Here is a 21,078-nt window from a genome sequence, read left to right on the forward strand (position 1 = left end):
AATTTGACAAGCTAATAAACTGTTATACAAAACAGAACTATCTGTTAAAATGTGTCAGGTAGATTTTGAAGAAATTTCATCGTAATCTACATTATGTCGGCTATTACATGAAGCCTCAAGAGGCTTGACTCTTTTTTCGAATTTTCTTTTGATAATCATTCTGTGAGGCGCGTACTATTACACGATGCCTCTTGAGTCAAAGACTCAAATTTGACATTTATCCTTTAATTTAAGTATTGTTGTTGTTGTATTCCACCAAGAAGCAAAAAGAAATGGAAGGGAATGTTGAAAAAATAAAGAGTGGAAAAAGAAACGTCAAAAAAGAGTCTTAGAATTTTGGCCCACGACTCTCCGGTCGGATAATTTTTTGTTTATCTTCTTTCTCTCTTGCACTCATTAGTTTTGAAAAGAGGCGCGCCTCTTGAGGCTTCATGTAATAGCTGACTATGAAATTCGAAAATGTATTAAAATCCAATAGATTTCGATGAGATTTGTAGGTTTCTGTTCAAAATCTAGATTGATTATAAAAAAAATAATCGCTAGCGTTTGTTTTTATCGTTTCGCAAGTGTCGCGATCAGCAGTGAAAATATTTTGTTGTAACATCCTCGAAGACATCCCTGTGCAATACAAAACAAATTTGTTTGACATTTCTTTTTGACGTTTCTTTTCATACAAAAATAAATTTAAAATTTTTGAGAAGACTTGCTTCTCTTTTGCCATGTGAGTTTTATAAACAAAAATATTTTCAAAAAATAAAACATTTAAACTTTCCAGAATGCCTGAAAAAAACCATCAATGGGACAGTGACCCCAAATCCTGGTCCAAACCAATCAAACCACTTGAAGAAAAATGGAAACTTGTACCGGCATTTCTCCAAGTCAAAGGACTCGTCAAACAACACATCGATTCATTCAATCATTTCGTCAATTTGGACATTAAAAAGATAATCCAAGCCAATCAAACTGTTCAGAGTGATGCTGATCCAATGTTTTATCTCAAATATTTAGATGTCAATGTCGGAACACCTGACATTGAAGATGGATTCAATATTACCAAACCAACAACTCCACACGAATGTCGTTTGAGAGATGTTACATATTCGGCACCAATCACTGTCGACATTGAATACACAAGAGGTTCCCAAAGAATCATTAGAAATAACTTGCTCATTGGACGAATGCCAATTATGTTAAGATCATCAAATTGTGTGTTGAGTGGCAAGTCTGAATATGAATTGGCTAAAATGAATGAATGTCCTTTAGATCCGGGTGGTTATTTTGTTGTTCGTGGTCAGGAGAAGGTTATACTCATCCAAGAACAGTTGTCATGGAATAAAATGATTACTGAAGAGTTTAATGGTCAAATTCAATGTCAGGTTACGAGTTCGACTCATGAAAAGAAATCTAGAACTTTGGTATTGGTTAAACATGGGAAATATTATTTGAAACATAATTCCATGACCGATGACATTCCAATTGTTGTAATCTTTAAAGCAATGGGAATTATTTCTGATCAAGAAATTATGTCTTTGATTGGAACTGATACTGAAACCCAGAATAGATTTGCTCCATCGCTAATGGAAGCTTTTAATTTGAAAGTATTTACACAACAGAGAGCTTTAGAGTTTATGGGATCGAAGTTGGTGGTGAAAAGATTTCAGACATCTGCTTCAAAGAATAAGACTCCAGCTGAAGAAGCTAGGGAGCTTCTTATGACAACCATCTTGGCCCACGTCCCAGTGGAAAACTTTAATTTTCAAATCAAATCGATTTATGTTTCTCTAATGGTTCGGCGAGTAATGGCTGCTGAATTAAACAGCGAAGCCTTTGATGATCGAGATTACTATGGAAACAAAAGGTTGGAACTGGCTGGTTCTTTGATATCTCTTATGTTTGAGGATCTCTTTAAGAGACTGAATTGGGAATTGAAAATGATTGCAGATAAGAATATTCCCAAAGTCAAGGCAGCTCAATTTGATGTGGTAAAGCACATGCGTGCGGCACAGATTACAGTCGGCTTGGAATCGGCAATTTCTTCTGGAAACTGGACTATTAAGCGTTTTAAAATGGAAAGAGCTGGTGTTACCCAGGTTTTATCAAGATTGAGTTATATATCTTGTTTGGGAATGATGACCAGAGTAAACTCACAGTTTGAGAAAACTCGGAAAGTCTCAGGACCACGTTCCTTGCAGCCGAGTCAGTGGGGAATGTTGTGTCCTTCTGATACTCCTGAAGGAGAAGCTTGTGGTTTGGTCAAGAATTTAGCTCTAATGACTCATATCACAACAGAAGTCGATGAAGGACCTGTAATTCGACTTGCATTCAATGCAGGTGTGGAGGATATTCGTTTGGTTGGTGGTGATGCCATTAATAATCCAAAAGTTTTTATGGTCTTTATCAATGGTAATATATTGGGAGTTACCATCTGTTACAAACGGTTGGTTCAAGTATTTCGGATGATGAGAAGGAAAGGTTTGCTGGGGCCGTTTGTGTCAATTCACACCTCGCATACGCAAAGATGTGTTTATATACATACCGATGGCGGTCGATTGTGTCGGCCATACATCATCGTTGTAAAAGGCAAACCTATGGTACAACAGTGTCATATTGATGAACTTAAACGTGGAGTGAGAAAATTTGAAGATTTCCTTACAGACGGATTGGTAGAGTATTTAGATGTCAACGAGGAGAATGACTCATTCATATCATGGAATGAAACTGAAATTAGTGCAGAAAACACAACTCATTTAGAAGTTGAACCATTTACTTTGTTGGGAGTTTGTGCTGGTCTTGTTCCATATCCCCATCATAATCAGAGTCCTCGTAATACTTATCAATGTGCTATGGGTAAACAAGCGATGGGTGTTATTGGATATAATCAAAAGAATCGCATTGATACTTTAATGTATAATTTGGTATATCCACAAGCTCCAATGGTTAAATCACGTACAATTGAATTGACGAATTTTGATAAGCTACCTGCTGGACAGAATGCTACTGTTGCTGTTATGAGTTATTCTGGATATGATATTGAAGATGCTTTGATATTGAATAAGGCATCGATTGATCGTGGCTATGGACGATGTTTGGTGTATAAAAATTCAAAGTGTACGGTTAAGCGCTATGCAAATCAGACGTATGACAGAATTATGGGACCCTTGAAGGATTCAGCAACTAATAAGGTAATTAAATTGAAATGTTTTTTAGATTTTTATTTTCTCAAAACAATGATTTATTAGAAGACTAAAAAATTGAATTGAAATCTGTAGGAGATATTGTTATACTAGGTTTTGAAGATCTGAAAACAGTTATGGGAGGCAAATATTCATCCTAATAACTGTATTTAAGAGTATGCCTGCAATCAGGAACTTTGCAAGTGTATCGTATTAGTTTAGTTTATTTGTTTATTTGGCATACGAGAGCTATTTTAGTAAATTAATTATACAATATTTTACAATTATATTTTTTACATTATTTTCAATCAATAGATTATATATGTACAAGGATTTTTTATTATACAAATGATAGAAATAAGAGTTCAAATTACAAATTGAAATTGGTATGTTTAAGTTATTTTGTTGAAATAAGTTTTTTTTTCTTCAAATAATAAAGTCTTTAGCATGATTTGCAATCATTCTTTTAAACATGTTGATGTTGGTTGCATTTTGTATATGTTGTGGAAGCTGGTTGAATGATTGAATAAGTTCCGATATCTTTTTGAAAATTGATGTTGTTGTCATATATGTATCTCTGAATCGTGGTTTTCAGAGGAAATCAATGATTCTTGATTAATATTTTTAGAAGAGGAGGAGTTTATCAAAAAGATCACCTTTCGGCTCTCCTATGGACTACTTTTTTGTAGAAATAAAATGTGTTTCTCAAAAAATTTCTTTTAGGTTAATCGTCCTAACAAAAGCATTCATATAATACCATCGACTTCAAAACTTGATGAACCGTCATATCTTGCGTCACTGGTTATTTTACTAGGTGATTTCAATTTTAAGAAGTTTTAACATTTTCTCAGTGAATACATAAATCACTTCCTACTCACTTTTCCAAAAAAAAGTAGTACATTGTTACATTTATTCTTTTCTAACTTATCCAGAAAAGCTCCTTATATTCGACCTACTCACTATAGAGTAAAATGATGAAAAAACTAGACTAAATTTTTTGTATTTAATGGTTAGATATCCACCTGAAATGGTTAGATATCCACCTGAAATAGCATCAAAAGTGTATTAAATCAAATTCAAACCTTAAATGTCATTTTAATTTTAAATGCTCCTCAAAACAAAGCCTTATCGATTAAATAATCCAACCTAGCTTTAAATGCACTTGCTTGGCACATTTTCGTAACTTCAAATAAAATCAGGGAAAAAAGATTCTTTAAAATCTTTGAGAAAATTACTACCGTTTGATATCAACCTAACTTTTTAATTTTAAAATTCAGAAAATGGACTTTTGACTCGTAATTGGAAGAATGTACTCCATAGTGCAAATTTTCATGTTTCTCCTATTACGATTGAACTTATCTCAATTTTTATATATTTTCTAATTGTTAAATAAGATATGGAATTTCATACCTCGTATCATCAGAATGATCAGCTCCACAACTTAGTTCAAAGTTTGTATCAGACATTATTTAGAGAAAGTTTGATTAAATATGGCATTTTTCTTTTCCTTTTAGTACTTTTTAAGTTCTATTAATATTCGTTTAATCGATGCATGTACATTTTATTTATATTTATTTCATATTCAAGGCTTGTAGTTTCCTCAATATTGTAGTTGTAGCGTAGTTATTTCCACCGGATATGAGTGGCTGCTCAGAAACCTCTTACAATAAACAACTCTTTTCTATCAGCATTAAATTTATAACAAAGTTTTTATTTTTACTTCTAGGTTGTGTTCAAGCACGACGCACTGGATACTGATGGAATAGTTTCACCCGGGGAGATGGTTGTAAACAAGCAGATACTTATCAATAAGGAAATGCCTGCGGTCACCTCAATCAATCCAATTGAACAGAAAGAACCAGGCCAAGCAGGAGTCCAATATACCGCAGTTCCTATATCATACAAAAATCCCGAACCAAGTTATATTGAAAAAGTTATGGTTTCGGCTAACGGCGAAGAAGATTTTCTTATTAAAATCCTCCTAAGGCAAACAAGACGCCCTGAAATAGGTGATAAGTTTAGTTCTAGGCATGGACAGAAAGGTGTTACAGGTTTAATTGTCGACCAAGAAGACCTTCCATTTAATGACTTTGGAATCTGCCCCGATATGGTGATGAATCCTCATGGTTTTCCCTCTCGAATGACAGTAGGTAAGACGCTTGAGCTGCTAGGTGGGAAAGCAGGATTGCTCGAAGGTAAATTCCACTATGGAACTGCTTTTGGAGGATCAAAGTGCAAGGATATTCAAGATGAACTCTTCAAGCATGGTTTCAATTACATGGGCAAAGATATTTTCTATTCAGGAATTACAGGCGAATCTCTGGAGGCCTATATCTATTCTGGTCCAGTATACTACCAGAAACTAAAGCATATGGTGCAAGATAAAATGCATGCTCGTGCCCGAGGACCCAAGGCTGTGCTAACAAGGCAACCAACTCAAGGTCGTAGTCGTGAAGGTGGTCTACGTTTGGGTGAAATGGAACGTGATTGTCTTATATCATACGGAGCCAGTATGTTGATTATGGAACGATTGATGATTTCTTCAGATGCTTTCGATGTGGATGTGTGTAAGACTTGTGGACGTTTGGCGTATTGCTCTTGGTGTCATTATTGTCAATCGTCGGCAAATGTTTCAAAAATTTCAATGCCCTATGCTTGTAAGTTGCTATTTCAAGAATTGACCAGTATGAATGTTGTGCCAAAGTTAAAGTTACAAAACTACTAACTTGTGGGTAATTTTTTTTACGATACATAATAAATATAAATAGGTATTGAAATATTATTGCTTTTCGTTTTATTTTATTTCAACGTGAGGTGATATCTTTTATTTAGCGTTTTTTTTTTCATTAAAATGTCGAGTTTGTTTGACTAGTAAATAAAATGCACGATTGAGTCGCGCTGCTTAGTGTTCATGTTGCGCAGATATAAAAAAAAATAATAATAAAATAAAATGCACCACTGGGGTCGCACGTACTTGCTCTTGCAGTTCAAAGCACTTTTATATTAGTTTACTTGTAGATTATAAGAGCTGCCTCTATATAAATTTTTAAGAAATTTGGTTTATGTAGTGGAAGAGCCGACATGGAGACCATATTTTTGTTAAATAAAATTTTTTTTTTGTTATTTGACTTTTTTGAGAAAAACTAAAAATGCTGTTTTATTGCAATTGCTTTGAATATTACGTATGAAAAAATTAATCAAAATCGTTATAGCCGTTTTCGAGAAAATTACAATAACTAATTAAAGATTTAAGGGAAGAGCCGACATGAGTGATTTAAAAAAATGAAACATACCATATTTCCATTATCAGTATTTTTAAAGAAAAACTAAAAACGCAGTTTTGTTAGAACTTTGTCCAGCATTTCGTGTGTTAAATTTTATCAAAATGGTTAGAGCCGTTTTCGAGAAAATTGCAATAACTCGAAAATTGTGTATGGGAGGTATACGTTGACGTTCTAAGCGAGATATTAATAAATAAAAAAAAACAACCTTAGAAATTACGGAAAAAACATCTATACCAAATTTCAAGAAAATCCATCCACCCGTTTAGGCTGTAGCTACTTGTACAGATGGACGCACCAACGCACATACGCACAGACCGACAGACGTCATGACGAAACCCACTTTTTTGGACTTCTCTATCATCGTAATGTTAGTTTTGATTAAAATCTTTTTTTGACACGAAACCAATACTTGTCCTATTAAGCAAATAAAAATTGTTTAAACAACAAAATCAACCGCTTTATAAGTTTGGCTATAAGAACGAACGCAATTGGGTTTGTTATATTAAGATGCATTTTTAGAAAAAGAAAACCGGTTAGAGTGTACAATGTATATGCTGTATTTTTTAAGAGTGTAAGTTCTTGTACATACCAGGGACGGGTGCCATTAGCCATCAAAAAAGAGCATAACAAATCTCAGCCCGATCAAAAAATATCTTGAGGGTTCACAACGCCCTTAAAAATTTACATGCTTGTTGGAAGTAAAGTACTGGCAGCAATGTGCTAAAAAGAATAAGCAATGTGCCAAAAGGCTAGAGCGTGTAGGTTCGGTCGAGACAAGAAAAAAATCGGGGGGTCTATTCCCCTTCGTTTAGCGGGGGAGGGGCAATTAAAAAAAAATGACTTAGTTTGAAAAAAAAATTTTTTAAATCAAAGGTTACACTTACAATAAACTATACCTTTTTGTAAAGCCAAAAACATCGTCTTTTGAAAAAAATTTTAATATGGCCATTTTCTGGCGCATTTTTTGAAAAATTAATTTTCAAAATCTAAATTAAAAAAAAAAAATCAAACTAATTTTTTCAAAAATTGTATGTAATTCAGTACTATTTAAGTTTTTAAAATTCGATACTCTTATTTGTTTTTGAACAAAAACAGAAAACCGCATCCAAAACCATCTTTTCATTTTCGAGAAGTTAAAAAAAAAAACAAAACTATTTTTGTCTAAAAATTTCTTTATTTTTTGTCTTTACGTGGCTGGATCATTTCGGTTGGGGGATGGATGGATTCTTGCAGTAAGGGCTTAAGCAATAAAATCGCAATTTTTTAATGAAAATTGAACAATAAATAATAATGTACATGTTTTTCGAATCAAAAAAACTGAGTAAAACAATAAAAACTCGAAAACCTCCATATATTGACCTTAAGGGTTTTTTTTTTATTTTTTTCAAGTGACTTGTGAACCCTCTAAAATTTCTTTGATCGATCTGAAACTTTTTTACCGTTATTTAAGTTCCAAATGGCACCCATCCTGGCTATGTACATATATCAAAAAATAAGACAACTTTGTTTTTCACTCCACCCTAGTGTAAGTGCTTCTAACGGAACCCAGATTTTTTTGAGACGAAGTTGTACTTTTGTTGACGCTCGGCGCTTTTACGATTATATTTTTTTCAAAAACGACTCTAAATATTTTGTTAAAAATTTTTGTGTAGTGCTACACATAAGAGCCTCCTTTTAAAATAAAAACAAAAACCTGAATAAACCCCTGGTCCTAGAAAACGTTATACCATTTTAAAAACGTTGTTTAATGTAGTCAAGAACCTCATCAAAAAATTTAAGTCTATATTTAAAAAAATGGCTTCATAAGTCAACATATACCTATTTCAAATTATAAAAAACTTTAACCCTTTTGGGGCGCCATCTCGTGTCCAAATAAAAATCTGAAAAAATTAGAGGATTTATTTTTATTATTTAGAAACAGTTTTTACACTAAGGAACTTGATTCTCGAAAAAAAATCTAAATAACGAACGCTCTAATGTATATATGTATATATAAACAGTCGACTCCCTCTAAGTCGAATTTCTCGCTAACTCGAACTTTTTCTCTATATTTCTGCATTCCCCTGAATTTTCCATACAAAAACCATCCTCTAAGTCGAAATTCCCTCTAGCTCGAAAAAATTCTTTACATTCTTGGAATATTTTCAATCCCTTTAAGTCGAATTTTTACCAAGTATAGGTTTCACATAAAAAAAAATTTTCGAGGTTAATCAAAACTAACATTTTGATGATAGATTAGTCCAGAAAAGTGGGTTTGGCCATGATATCGGTACAAGTAACTACAGGCTAAACGGATAGACAGATGAAATTGAAATTTGATATAATGTATGTTTTTACAAGTAAACTAACATAAAAACGCTTTGAACTGGAAGAGCAAGTACATTTGACCCAGTCGTGCATTTTATTTTTTGCAAAAACAAACATTTTAAAAATCACTCTCGTTCAGTTGGTTTTGTTTTGTTGTTCATACGAGTATGTATCAACATAGAAATATAGAATTTTGGAGAAAATTTGAAAAAAAATTGTAGCACATGCTATACATATACATCGGAGTTGATTTGGAATAAAAAATCCTTACTTTTCAGGAAATCTTTTTAAATTAAAAATAATAAAGTCTTAAATTAAAGTCAATTTGATTCATTAAAAAAGAATTTGTTTTTAGATAAATTCACCTTGGTGGTTCAAAAATGTGTTTGCAATTCTAAAATAAAAACAATTTCAATTTCAAACATTCAAATCCGGTTAGTTAGGTTAGCTTGGGTAAACGATTTCTCTGAGTGGAAAAAGTGGAGTAAATCTAGAAAAATCGGAGCTTTGGAGTAGATTGTTTTTTTCCTCATAAATGGAATACTCCGATCCGAAGTAAAAAAAACTTTGTTTGTTTATTAAATTTATTTATTTATTCATCGTTATCTTTTTTATATTCAATAAAAAAATGTAATCCCTCTAACTCGAATTTTTCAAATTTTTATATATACAAAATTGTTTTTTTTTTTTAAACCGACCATAACGATTTTCGAATTTTTTTTTCTTAATTCTTTTTATACAAGACATCAAATGGCATATAATTGGTTTTTTGCAAACGATCATTTAAAATTGCGTTTAATTAATTTTAAAAACAAATTTTTTTACATTGCTTATGAAATTTCTTAAAAAATAAAATTCTAAATTTTCCTTAATTTTGTTCAATAAAGAGCTTTAACATAAGAAATACTTTTATCATAAGAGCAAGTACGTGCGACCCAGTCGTGTATTTTATTTTAGTAAGTTAACGTACTAAAATAACTTTAGCATTTTACCTACTAAAATTTTGCGCTACTAATTTAAGATCTTGAAAAGAATATCTTCTTAAAAAAGAAGATATGAATCAAGGGGCACGGTAGTGCCCAGCCAAGTTCTCTAGAAACTTTGACACTACACCCTTATTTACAGGAAACAACTCAGGCCATTTTCGACCCCCCTCTAACTTCCACACCAAAGATGCTAGAAATCTTGGCAATTTTTGAAATAACTTTAAAAATCGGTAGTTAAAAAAAAAATTGTCAAGAGAACAATCAAAATTTTATTTATACGAATTTGAAACCAAACTTTAGAACTTGGTATACTTTTACATCTCAATACTTTTTGTGCTAGCATAATTTCAACATAACAGAACTTGGCTCTTTTTTTAACAGTAATGTTTTTGTTGTGATTACATATAAACTAATTTAAGATGGAATAATATAATGAAATAAGAGGTACATTTCATACCGAAACAGGTCAGGAATTCGATGAAATTAAATAAGGTCTTAATGATAAATACCTGCTAAATCTTTTTAAAAACTACAGACTTTTTAACACCCTATGTTTTTCAACAATCTTCGAATGTGGGACCATTCGACTGAACTATACAAAACATCCCCAACAATATCCCCAATATAATAATGACAGTTACCACCATAACGAATAACTCGAAAAAAAAAATTAAGGGAATTTTCCAAATGACTTGCGCCTAAAAAAAACAACAGAGATAGAATGTTAAAAAATATTGAATACACTCGACTCGTAATATGTCAAACTCAACTTTTCATCCAATCTATACTTGCAGGATGTTTGCATGAGAAGAAAAAAAATTTCTTATTTTAAAAAAATCATCGAATTGAATTAAATCGAGTCCTTGAAATCACACGAATATACTTGAAAAATAAACGTTCGACTATTGCGACCGTATTGCTGTGAATTATAAAATAACGGTGAAACTAATAAATTAAATTGTTTATCAACATCTTCTGCCAACACCGGTGTACATCGAATGACAAAATCAATTGCTGCATTTTAGGCGTTTTTTTTTCTCCTTTCATTTTTCATTCACAATTTTTCTCGCTAAGAAATTAAAAAGAAAAACGTGTAATAAATATTAATTAAGTTAAGATAACTTTTAATGCAAACTTATTATATTTCGGAAGTTGTAATGTTTATGCCAAATATTTACACAAAAAAATCTGTTTAAGTCCTATAGTGCAACGCATCAAAAAAGTTTTTGCGAACAAAAAAATTGCAATACAATAAAAATAAAATTAAAAAAAAAAAAAAAAAAAAAAACAGATATAACATCATCCCCCAACCCCCAACCCCCTTTAAGGCATACTAATACATACAGTGACTCCCACATGTTGACATTTAACAATAATTATCTCTGCCCTGCTGCTGTCGTTGCAGGCATCTGAGTTCTGAGAACCTAATTGAGTGTGGCCTACTGAGAATATAACACTTTTTTTTGCGCTTTATCCTTTAAACCCTAAGGACTTCTTTTTAGTGCAAAAGAGAAATAAAAACTATAACAAAAAATAACAAAACCGCGAGTAGGTATCCTCGATACCAAAAAAAAAACTTTCTTTTGAAAACGGGTTAAAGACAAGTTTTAAAAATTTATTCTCCAGCGTCAAATATGCCCGAACAAAGCAACGACTATCGGGTGGTTGTTTTTGGTGCGGGCGGTGTTGGGAAGAGTTCCTTGGTGCTACGATTCATTAAAGGAACTTTTCGTGAGAGCTACATACCGACTATTGAGGACACATATCGTCAGGTAAGCCTGCCTGATGTGCTTGGTGACCATCATAAAGAAGGTCTCTAAGGACATTTTGCGTATTAATAAAATTCGCAAGCATTTTTTTTTCTTTTTTGCTAAGTGCTCTTCTATTTTAGTCGACTTAAGTCGACATAAGTCAGGATAAAATCCTTTTGATTATTAGACCAATTAATTAATCACTGACGCATGTTGAAGAAGATTACATTTTCCCACATCCTTTTCCTCCCTCTCCTTTGTTATTCCTTGATACTGCCCTGATTTTCTACATCTTCCTTATTGTGTTCACCTTACCACCTTCCCAGAAGACCGAATATATAAATAATAAAGAAAAATAGCCTCATATGTATGTTGTAATGACGTGTGTATATGTATATGTGTGTCTTTATTTCTATTGCACGCAGGTCATTAGCTGTAATAAGAATATTTGCACACTGCAAATAACCGACACTACAGGATCACATCAGTTTCCTGCCATGCAAAGGCTCTCCATAACAAAGGGGCATGCCTTTATATTGGTCTATTCGATGTGTTCGAAGCAAAGTCTGGAGGAATTGCGACCTATTTGGAGTCTAATTAAGGAATTAAAGGTTAGTAGTTTTATTATCTTAATTTGCAAATACCTATAAGAAATATAAGACCAAAGAGAGGTGAGGTACAAATCGGAAATTAGAAAGCTTTCAGTTTTAATTTATTTACTTTTTGGTATTGCTTTCGACATATGTGTCGGTATGTATGGGTTTGTAAGATATAGAAGAGGATATTATATTTTTTTTTTTGGTGAGAAAGCAAAAGTACCAAAGTTCGATATAAATGTTATGAATGGAAAAGGATAAAGTGTGGGTATACCTATAAGTAACTTTACCACGTGATGTGGGTGGTAGATTGTTATCAGATTTCAATAAACTTAAGGAGACTGTAGAGTAATTATTTTCATGATAATACATAAAACAAACTTTGAATGATAATAAATTATTTGTTTCTTCGTTTATTTTGTTTTAGCTTAGTATGGCTTCATTTTGAATTTTTGCTTACTCAAATTTTCGACGAAAATAAAAATCAAATTAACAGTGGGGGGGGGGGGGGGCATATTTTTGGGTCAATCTTGTTTGTGAAGTCAATGACCAAACATAATTTGTAGGAAAACAAAATTGAAAATATGACATGAAAAATGAAACTGTATCAAGACTTTTTGTTTGAAGAACCGTAAAACATTAATTTAAGCGAATATGAACATAAATAAAACTCAGCTGAAAATTGAAAATATTGCAAAAATCTTTCAACTTAAATTTACAATTTAGTTTTGAGTGTGCATATTTTAAGTAAATAGCACAATAGCGTCAGCAGTGCATAAGGCATTAGTAGTTATTTTAAAAAAAGTTACGCATACGCCCCAGTGAATCATTTTATTTACCATCAAGATGGTGATGAATGCGTTGCATTCATGTCTAGATTCATCGTAGAACAAGCCATTTGGTTGATTTCCATTTTTTTTATTTCAAATTTGTTTATTTCGGAATTTGTCGCCTTAGTATTAAATTGATACCTCATTTATTGGTTCCCTTGAGCCCACTAGAAGTAAATAGCTGTGGCAACAAGTAATCACAGCATAAGTCGACTTATGTCGAAATTGAGTTTTTTACGATGCAGAATAAGCAATCCTGGGGTCAAATCGTCGCATCCGTTGATGAAACCTTAAGTGCACGAAAGACAATTACTTGATACATTAAACGAGCACAGCAATTGTGATGATATATTTAGCAACTGCATAGGCTAAATATAATTGTGTGACAAATTTGACTTCGTCGACCCCTATTTCAGGATGGCCGAGCGGTCTAAGGTGCCTGACTCAAGAAGCAATGTTGCCTTCATTAAAGATATGGGAGTGGGTTCGAGTCACACTTTTGGCAAGAATTAAAAATATTTTTTTTTTATACATTTTAAGAGTTTTATTATTTTTTTTTTTGTGATTTTAGTTTTAAAATCTATTTTTTTCCATATAATTTGATGAATTATTTTTTTCTTAAATCAATGGTCTGCAATGAGGGTTGGTGCTGGTGCTTTGAACTCTTTTGGTGAAATTTTAATTTGTTACTATATGCCCTAATGTATGTTTTCGTGATTTCAAACAGTTTAATTAATAATTAAATAAGATATACCTACTTATTTTCTTTACTTTTTGAACCCGTTAACAATTTGTTCGAAAGCTTCAAAGCAAACGAATGACATTCCGTTCAGTTGAATACGAAGTCGTTTGCTGTACGTATGACATCATGCCAAATGAACAGATTTCGTTCACGAGTTACTCGTTAACGTATGCGACGATTTGACCCCTGTCTTTCGTTTTTATCTTAAGTGGTTTATAAAGTACAGGCAAAAGAAAAAAATTTGTTATTTTTCAATTTATAATTTTTTCAAATGACATTTTATAAATTAAAACTAAAACAAATTTCCTGTTTACTGCGATTGAAATATAAAAATTTAAGCTGACCTGACAGATTGGTGCCCATTTTTGAAAACGTTCGGAAGATATTACCTTATTATGTGTACTGTGGTAAAAACTGACATATGTAGTGTAGATGGTCATGTGAGATAAATTTGATCTCGCCATTTTAGTATAAAAACTCATTCTCAAGAATTCATTGACACTTTTTTTTTTGTCCGTGGGTAGGTGTTGAAATCTTCTAAAGATTCTATGAGGACCGGAAAACGCGTGCTCATAGATATGTGGGACTCTTAACCACTAAAACCACCTCTTCCTCCCGATTGCAACTAAGTTCAGATGGAACTTATCTAGCAATTTATCTTTCTCGAAGTTAAGTTACGTGTTGTAGGTAACTTGACACTGATTAATCATTTTAATAACTGGCAATGTTATTGGGGATTTCAGGTTATACTTGTAGCGTTTTTTTTTTTTAACTCTTATACTTTTTTCAAAACTACCATAACAGGGAAAATTGAAAAAAATAAATTATTCAGTATCAACGAATTCTTTTCATCGTTCTGTTCTAAAATAAAAGTTGGAAATTGAGTGTTATTAAAACTTTCATTTGAAGCAAGATGGCGTAACCCTGTTTTGTTGAATTCAAATTGTAATATTTTGCGATATAACTGCAGCTTTGCGAACTTTTATACATTTTTGAAAACTAGAATAACAGGGCAACTTTTTAAAATAATAAACCATTCTCACACCGTACACATTTTTTTTTGCGGTGTTGATCTCAAATAAAAGTTAGAAATTGATTTTTTATAAAACTTGAAACTGTTAGTTAATTTGCAGCGAAATGGCGTATGGGATAAAAAATATTTTGATTAATTAATTGTTCCTAATTATTTGGCAATGTTTTTTTAAAAGAATTTTAAAAAACAAAAATCAATAATGGGTGCAGGAAGCAAAATACTGTTGCAAATTAGGGATTTTTCGAAATTTCACAAGAATCGCATTAAATCGAAAACCGTAAGTATTTGGGATGAACAAGTTACCAAATTCTGAGAGCCCTTAAGATTCCCTATCAGCATACTTCATTTGATCCATTACTTTTGGGACACCCTGTAGGAAATAAAATAGTGTGCTTGATTTTTTGTCAGAATACATTGGAGGATGATTTTGGGAGATTCCATCCTGCATACTTAAAATAAAGGCGCCTTTATGGAAGTCAAATAGATTGAACGAAAATTGGGGCGCATTTGTCCTTCAAAAGAAATAGGTCTTAAATAAGGGCGCCTGTTTTAAATTCAAAATAAATCCTAATTCTGGTTTTCTCTTGGTTTACTCCCCAAATTCAACCGCATTAACCATAACCACTTGAAAATGCTAGGTATTGCTTTGGGTTTTTTACAACTTTCTATTGACTCCAGTTATTCTAGTCTTCTAAATCCTTGCTTTTGTTTATTGACCTCAACTCCAAGAGCAACCCAAAAATACCTTCTGATCTCTTGTTTTCTTTTTTCTCTTAATTCAAAGATGTTCCCATGTGCTTTCTCTTGAGTCGTAGTGCAGCTAATTCTACGATGTTATGGAGAATGATTCAGCCCTCAATCAACAAGCTTTTCCAACTTCGCATGTCCTTTGACAGTTTGATAAACCCATGCTGAATGCTCACCAAAATGCGAGCTACATCTTGCTGTGTTCTTTCAATTATGTAAATAATGTTGATTTTTTTTATCATACTGGTTGAATAACAAAATATGTGCTTCCTAAACAGAAAGAAATTTCAATGAAATTTTATCAAGACTTAAAGAGCTGGATGAAAAAGTTATTTCCATAATTTCTACTACTGAAGTAATACATTACCACCGTTCCTTTGGAGGTGGTAAAAGGTTCTTATAAGAAAATTAAATAATCAAATTTGTTTTTTTTTCTTACATTGAATAAAAATAGAAAAAAAGTTACGCATACACCCCAGTAACCCATTTTTTTTTTGCAAATATGCGATATCTGAATCAAATTTAGCCTCACAAGTTTATTCGAATTCGTTTTGAAATGTCTTTAGAAAGTCTGAATACTATTTCATTAAAACATATTTGCTTCAAAATCCAAAATTTATATTTAATAACAAAATGCATTTATATTTCTTAGGGACAAGATATTACTCAAATACCTGTCATGCTAGTTGGTAATAAATGCGATGAAAGTGCCGAATTGCGTGAAGTCACTCAAAGTGAAGGCCAAGCTGAAGCTGCCTCATGGGGAGTATCATTCATGGAAACCTCTGCAAAAACGAACCATAACGTCACCGAGCTGTTCCAGGTAAATACTTTTTTTTTAAACACTTAATCAATGGTCTTTATAACGAAACAATAACATTTGTTATCTTACTATTTTTTAAGATTTGTATTTGTCTTGTTGTTTTGTGATAGAGAAAATTTTGCTTCTATAAAACTTTATTGATGCTTCTATAGCTTCTGTAGGACCTTACTGAAGCAAAATTGCTAGTAGAATACAAAAACGTTTGATGTTTCAATTAAAGTTTCTAACTTTTACTATTAAATAAAATAAATTAACTTTAATTTAAGGAACTACTGAACATGGAGAAAAATCGTAGCGTTTCATTGCAATTAGATGGCAAAAAACAGAAAAAACAAAAACAAAAGAAAAAGAAAGAAACCAATGGAGCGATAGCTGAAGGCGAAAATGGAGGGGAGGGCACCAGTGGTAATGCCAAGGAAAAATGTCACGTAATGTAAATTCATTTTTTTAATTATATTTTTTTACTAAACTAAAACCAACACAAAAAAAAACAATTGTTTTAAATATTTCTGTTTTAAAGAAAGTAGAATTAGTCGAAGAAGTTAAGTAAAGAAAATTAGTAGAAAAAAAAAGTTTTGAATGCGATTTAGAAAAAAAAAAAAATAAAAACGAATATAGAAAACTGATGAAACGAAAAAGAACGTTTTTTGGATCATGTGTTTTGCAAATGAAACGATATGTTTGTATATAAACCAAAAATGTCAAGTGTAATCAATTGCACTTCAAAGCCTCATAAATAATGATGGTCTTTGAGGTACTAGATACTTAAAGATGTTTAATCACAAATTATATAACCACCCAAAACAAAATAATCTATAATCAATTAAAAAATAAAACTAAATATTTAATACAAAAAAAAATAGGAAAATAGTTTTAGAACAATATTTAAATGAAAGGTGTTAATCGAAGAGATATTTATAAATATTGCAAAGCTTAAAGCATGTGTGCTTATTCATTAAATTAATTTTTTTTTTATTTTTTTAACAGAGGAAACCATTATAAAATAACATTTTTATTGTTTTATTGTTTTCTTGTTTTAATTTCACTTTGTTACTATGTTCGCATTTTTGAAGTATCTAGCACAGAATAAAATGTTAAAACAAATTCTATCGGAAGTTATTGGGCTTTTAGGAACCTTTGGAATCGCAACACACTTCAGTTATTTGTTGTTGGTTGGTACTTAATTATGCAAATTCAATGTTTTGCCTTTATTATGCTTTGTTATATTTTGCTCATTTATTGCTACTTATTGGTGACACTTCTGTGTTTGAGATTTTAATGAGTTCTTTCTATTTTTGTTTTTAACTTAATGGTGTTAATTTTGTTTTCAAAGTTAATAACACAAACATCGAAATAGCCCCACCATTTAGTACGGATAAATCAAAAAGTATTTGGTACATTTTTCAATGAAAACCTGGTTTAAGAGATTTTAGCTCTTTATTTTATTTTTTTGTTTTTCACCAAAATAAGTTTTTTGGAAATTTTCAAGAAATTTCCAAAGGTTCGTAGCAAAACATTGTCCCAGGTACGCGCTTATTTGAGTTCGAAAACTGTTTAACAAACTTATAAGACAACTCCTGCAGAAACCATGTTTCTTTACAGAAAATCAAAATTTACATTTCGTGTAAAGATTTCAAAATCTCATCGGATTAAAATTGATTTTCAAAACATCTTCATAAAAATGAAAAACTTAAAGAAAAAAAAAATACAGAAAATTAAGGCTTTAAGGTCGAATTATTCACCCTATTTTATATTTTAAGTCTCCATTGAAAATTAGAAAGCTGTCAAATGGCATACAGGTTTTAAAATGCTTTTTTTAAATGGTGACTTAATTGCTTATAAGATTGTTAAGAAATAACTTAAATTTTTATTTTTATAACATATTTTTTCTAAATAAATCAAATCAGCTACGTGAATAGTTTTCAACTTATTTTAGGTACAGTCTTTCGCAATTTTGTTTTCTTCTGAAAGATTTTTTGACAGACTTTACTTTAGGGCCCAAAAAGTATGGAAAAGATCTGAAATTTTGGGTTTTGACTCTCTGATATATGCCGGAAAAGGGGTATTAATTCAATAAGAAACAGAGGTGTCGCTTCTTTCCTTCCGTTAACATTAACCCCTGTATACTTTTCTGTCAAAGAAGTTTAGGGATTTAATTCTTTCATTCTGACATAATCTGTATTACCATTAACTATTGTGTTAAGCAGTCGATTGTTGAAGTTGTATCAAAAATTCAATTTTTTCCATGATTTATTTTGCATCCTTGAAGAATAATTTAAAGTAACTTAATTAAATTTAAAGGAACTTAATTATCTATTTATCAGTCAATTGAATAAACAAATTTAAGTTTAAAGTTTTCACCAATATTATGAAAGAGTTAATTATAAATTTTAAAAAAAATTATTTAAACTTTTAAACCAAACAAAAATAAAACACTATAGACAAAATACAAAAGTATAAATTAAAAAAAAATTAGTAAACGAACTGTAAACATATCAATTCAGTTGAAACGTGACATTTTAATGGTGAATTAATAAAGTACGAATATATTTATATATTTACAAAACAATTGTATAAGGACACAAGAATGATTAATGGAAAAAAAAAGGCATACAAAGAAAATTAAATAGCAAGAAGGTTATTATTATATAATTAGATATTAATTAATTACTTCAAAATAAAAAAAATAAATACAAATACGTAAAATTTATGAACTAATTTCATGAAAAATAATTTTTTTTGAGACGCAAAATATTTTTTTTTTAAGGTTACACTTTGTATAAAACTATAATACTCGTATTATTATAAAAATGGCGTTGGAATTTCTTTAAACTTTTTTTACGTAAGCTTCTTCAAATAATATTTATTTTTTTTAGAGCAAAATAATAATTATTGCTCTGTTTTGTATTGTTAAATTTATTTTTAAGTATAAATAATTTTTAAGCTTTGATAACTTGTCAATTGAACAAAAATTGGGATAAACCTACTTTTTTTTGTAAAAATTTATTCAATTTTGTTAATAATTCCTCATTGAATTATTTTTAGATTTAAATTACATAAATTACTTTTCTTACATTTTTTATGACATTTTATACCTCTTTCTTTTATTTTATGAAAGACTAGAAAGAAAACAAAATCTTATTGATTGATAAAATGTTTGTGATGTAGATACGCCAAAATTTTAGTCTAATTTGGGCGAACGGGGCAACATACATACAGTCTTATAATAGCCGTGTTTTTGTTCAAAAATTAGGGGATATATTTTTATTACTTTGAAATAGTTTTCCACTTAGGAACATGATTCTCGAAAAAAATCTTAAATAGCGGACGCCCTAATATACACATTCTTACATAAAATTGTTCCTTTTTTTCTCAATTGTAATGTTTCAACTGTTATACCAAACAAACTATATGTTTTAAATGGTTCACCGCTGGCAAAATCAAGTAAATGAATGAAGAAATTTGGCACTATTGTAAATTATAAACTATAACAAAGTTTACCGTTATCGATAATCTCGGATTTCGGCAACAATAGGTACTACGAAATTTCTTTTCACTAGTGTTGAACCGTTATAAAAGTGTAATAAATGTATGTACTTATATCTGCTTACAAAATCATTTGGATTTTGAGGAGATTTTGTTTTAATCTAGATAATGAAGTAGTAGATTTCAATGATTTTAAGCTTCCATTAAAAGTCTGTGGTTTATTTAAAAGAAATTTCACTTAAACCATTCAAGGGTTAGGAAATCTACTTGATTTCATTGAGATTTTGAATATTTTGCACGAATTCTAACGAAAAAAGTTGTCCAGTAACATTTTAACATTTTTTTCGATACACAATGTTTTTCGACTGCCTATATTATTCGATGCGAAAATTTTAGATAATTTTAATGTTTGCCTGCTAAATTTTGCTAAGTTTCCAAAAAAAAATATGCCTGTAGCAAAAGTATTAAGTACTACATATTTTAAAACAGGTTTCCCCGACTTCGAAGCTTGACATTATTCCACACATGAAATATGATGTTTAACTATCTGGATTAATTTGATCATAAGGAAATTATAATTCTTTTTCTACTTTTTCTCCAGAAGCTAGATTACCAATAGTTTCTTCAAATATTAGGCTAAAATTTTCTTTGTTAAATTAACTAATTAATTCAATTTTATCTAATTAATAATGTTTCATTAAAGTAATTTCTATCAAATGCTTTAATTTTTTGTTTGCATGAGTATAACCTAATAGTGTTATTAAATATCTTGTTCTCATCAAAAAGCACCCAAATAAATCATCTTGAAGTTAAAAAAAAAAAAATTTAAAGCTTCTTACACCTCTTGACTTATTTTTTAATTTAAAATTAACTTTATAATTATTTTTTTTTGTTTTTTAATTAAGTTTATTTTCAATGAAACTTTTAAAGTGGACCAATTGTGAATAAGATTTTCCATTGAAAATAATTTACTATATACTTTTAATATAATATTTATTAAATTATTTATTAAATAATAATATAATTAGTAATTTATTTAATAGTTTTTCAATTTAAGACTTTGTTGCACAAGACAAATATATATTTAGAACCATAGTTACACTTTATTTTTACTTATAAATATGCTACAACTCTTTAAAATAAATATAAGTTAAAGAAAATAATAATAATAAAAAAAAAGAATTTAATATATAACATAAACAAATTTTTATATTATATGTTCCTTTAATCACAAAAACAACAACAAGAAAAAAATATATAAAAATAAAGTACACATTTTGTAAGGGAGCGTACCTATAGTAGAAAAAAAATTTCTACTCT

General features: G+C 30.5%; 2 protein-coding genes across 2 annotated transcripts; both read left to right on the forward strand.

Moving 5' to 3' along the window:
• The first annotated feature begins 594 nt into the window (after window positions 1–594).
• On the forward strand, window positions 595–5,955 carry LOC129914549 (DNA-directed RNA polymerase III subunit RPC2). The gene is made up of 3 exons (XM_055993862.1): window positions 595–721; window positions 776–3,182; window positions 4,900–5,955. The coding sequence occupies exons 2-3, from the start codon at window positions 777–779 to the stop codon at window positions 5,896–5,898; spliced, it is 3,405 nt and encodes a 1,134-aa protein (XP_055849837.1). The 5' UTR covers window positions 595–721; window position 776; the 3' UTR covers window positions 5,899–5,955.
• Window positions 5,956–10,509: 4,554 nt separating this feature from the next.
• On the forward strand, window positions 10,510–20,677 carry LOC129914560 (GTP-binding protein Di-Ras2). The gene is made up of 4 exons (XM_055993877.1): window positions 10,510–11,522; window positions 11,927–12,112; window positions 16,102–16,272; window positions 16,539–20,677. Exons 1-4 carry the CDS (start codon window positions 11,385–11,387, stop codon window positions 16,707–16,709), a joined length of 666 nt encoding a protein of 221 aa, XP_055849852.1. The 5' UTR covers window positions 10,510–11,384; the 3' UTR covers window positions 16,710–20,677.
• The last annotated feature ends 401 nt before the right edge of the window (window positions 20,678–21,078 follow it).

Source organism: Episyrphus balteatus, chromosome 3 (genome assembly GCF_945859705.1).
Source record: "Episyrphus balteatus chromosome 3, idEpiBalt1.1, whole genome shotgun sequence".
Taxonomy (NCBI): domain Eukaryota; kingdom Metazoa; phylum Arthropoda; class Insecta; order Diptera; family Syrphidae; genus Episyrphus; species Episyrphus balteatus.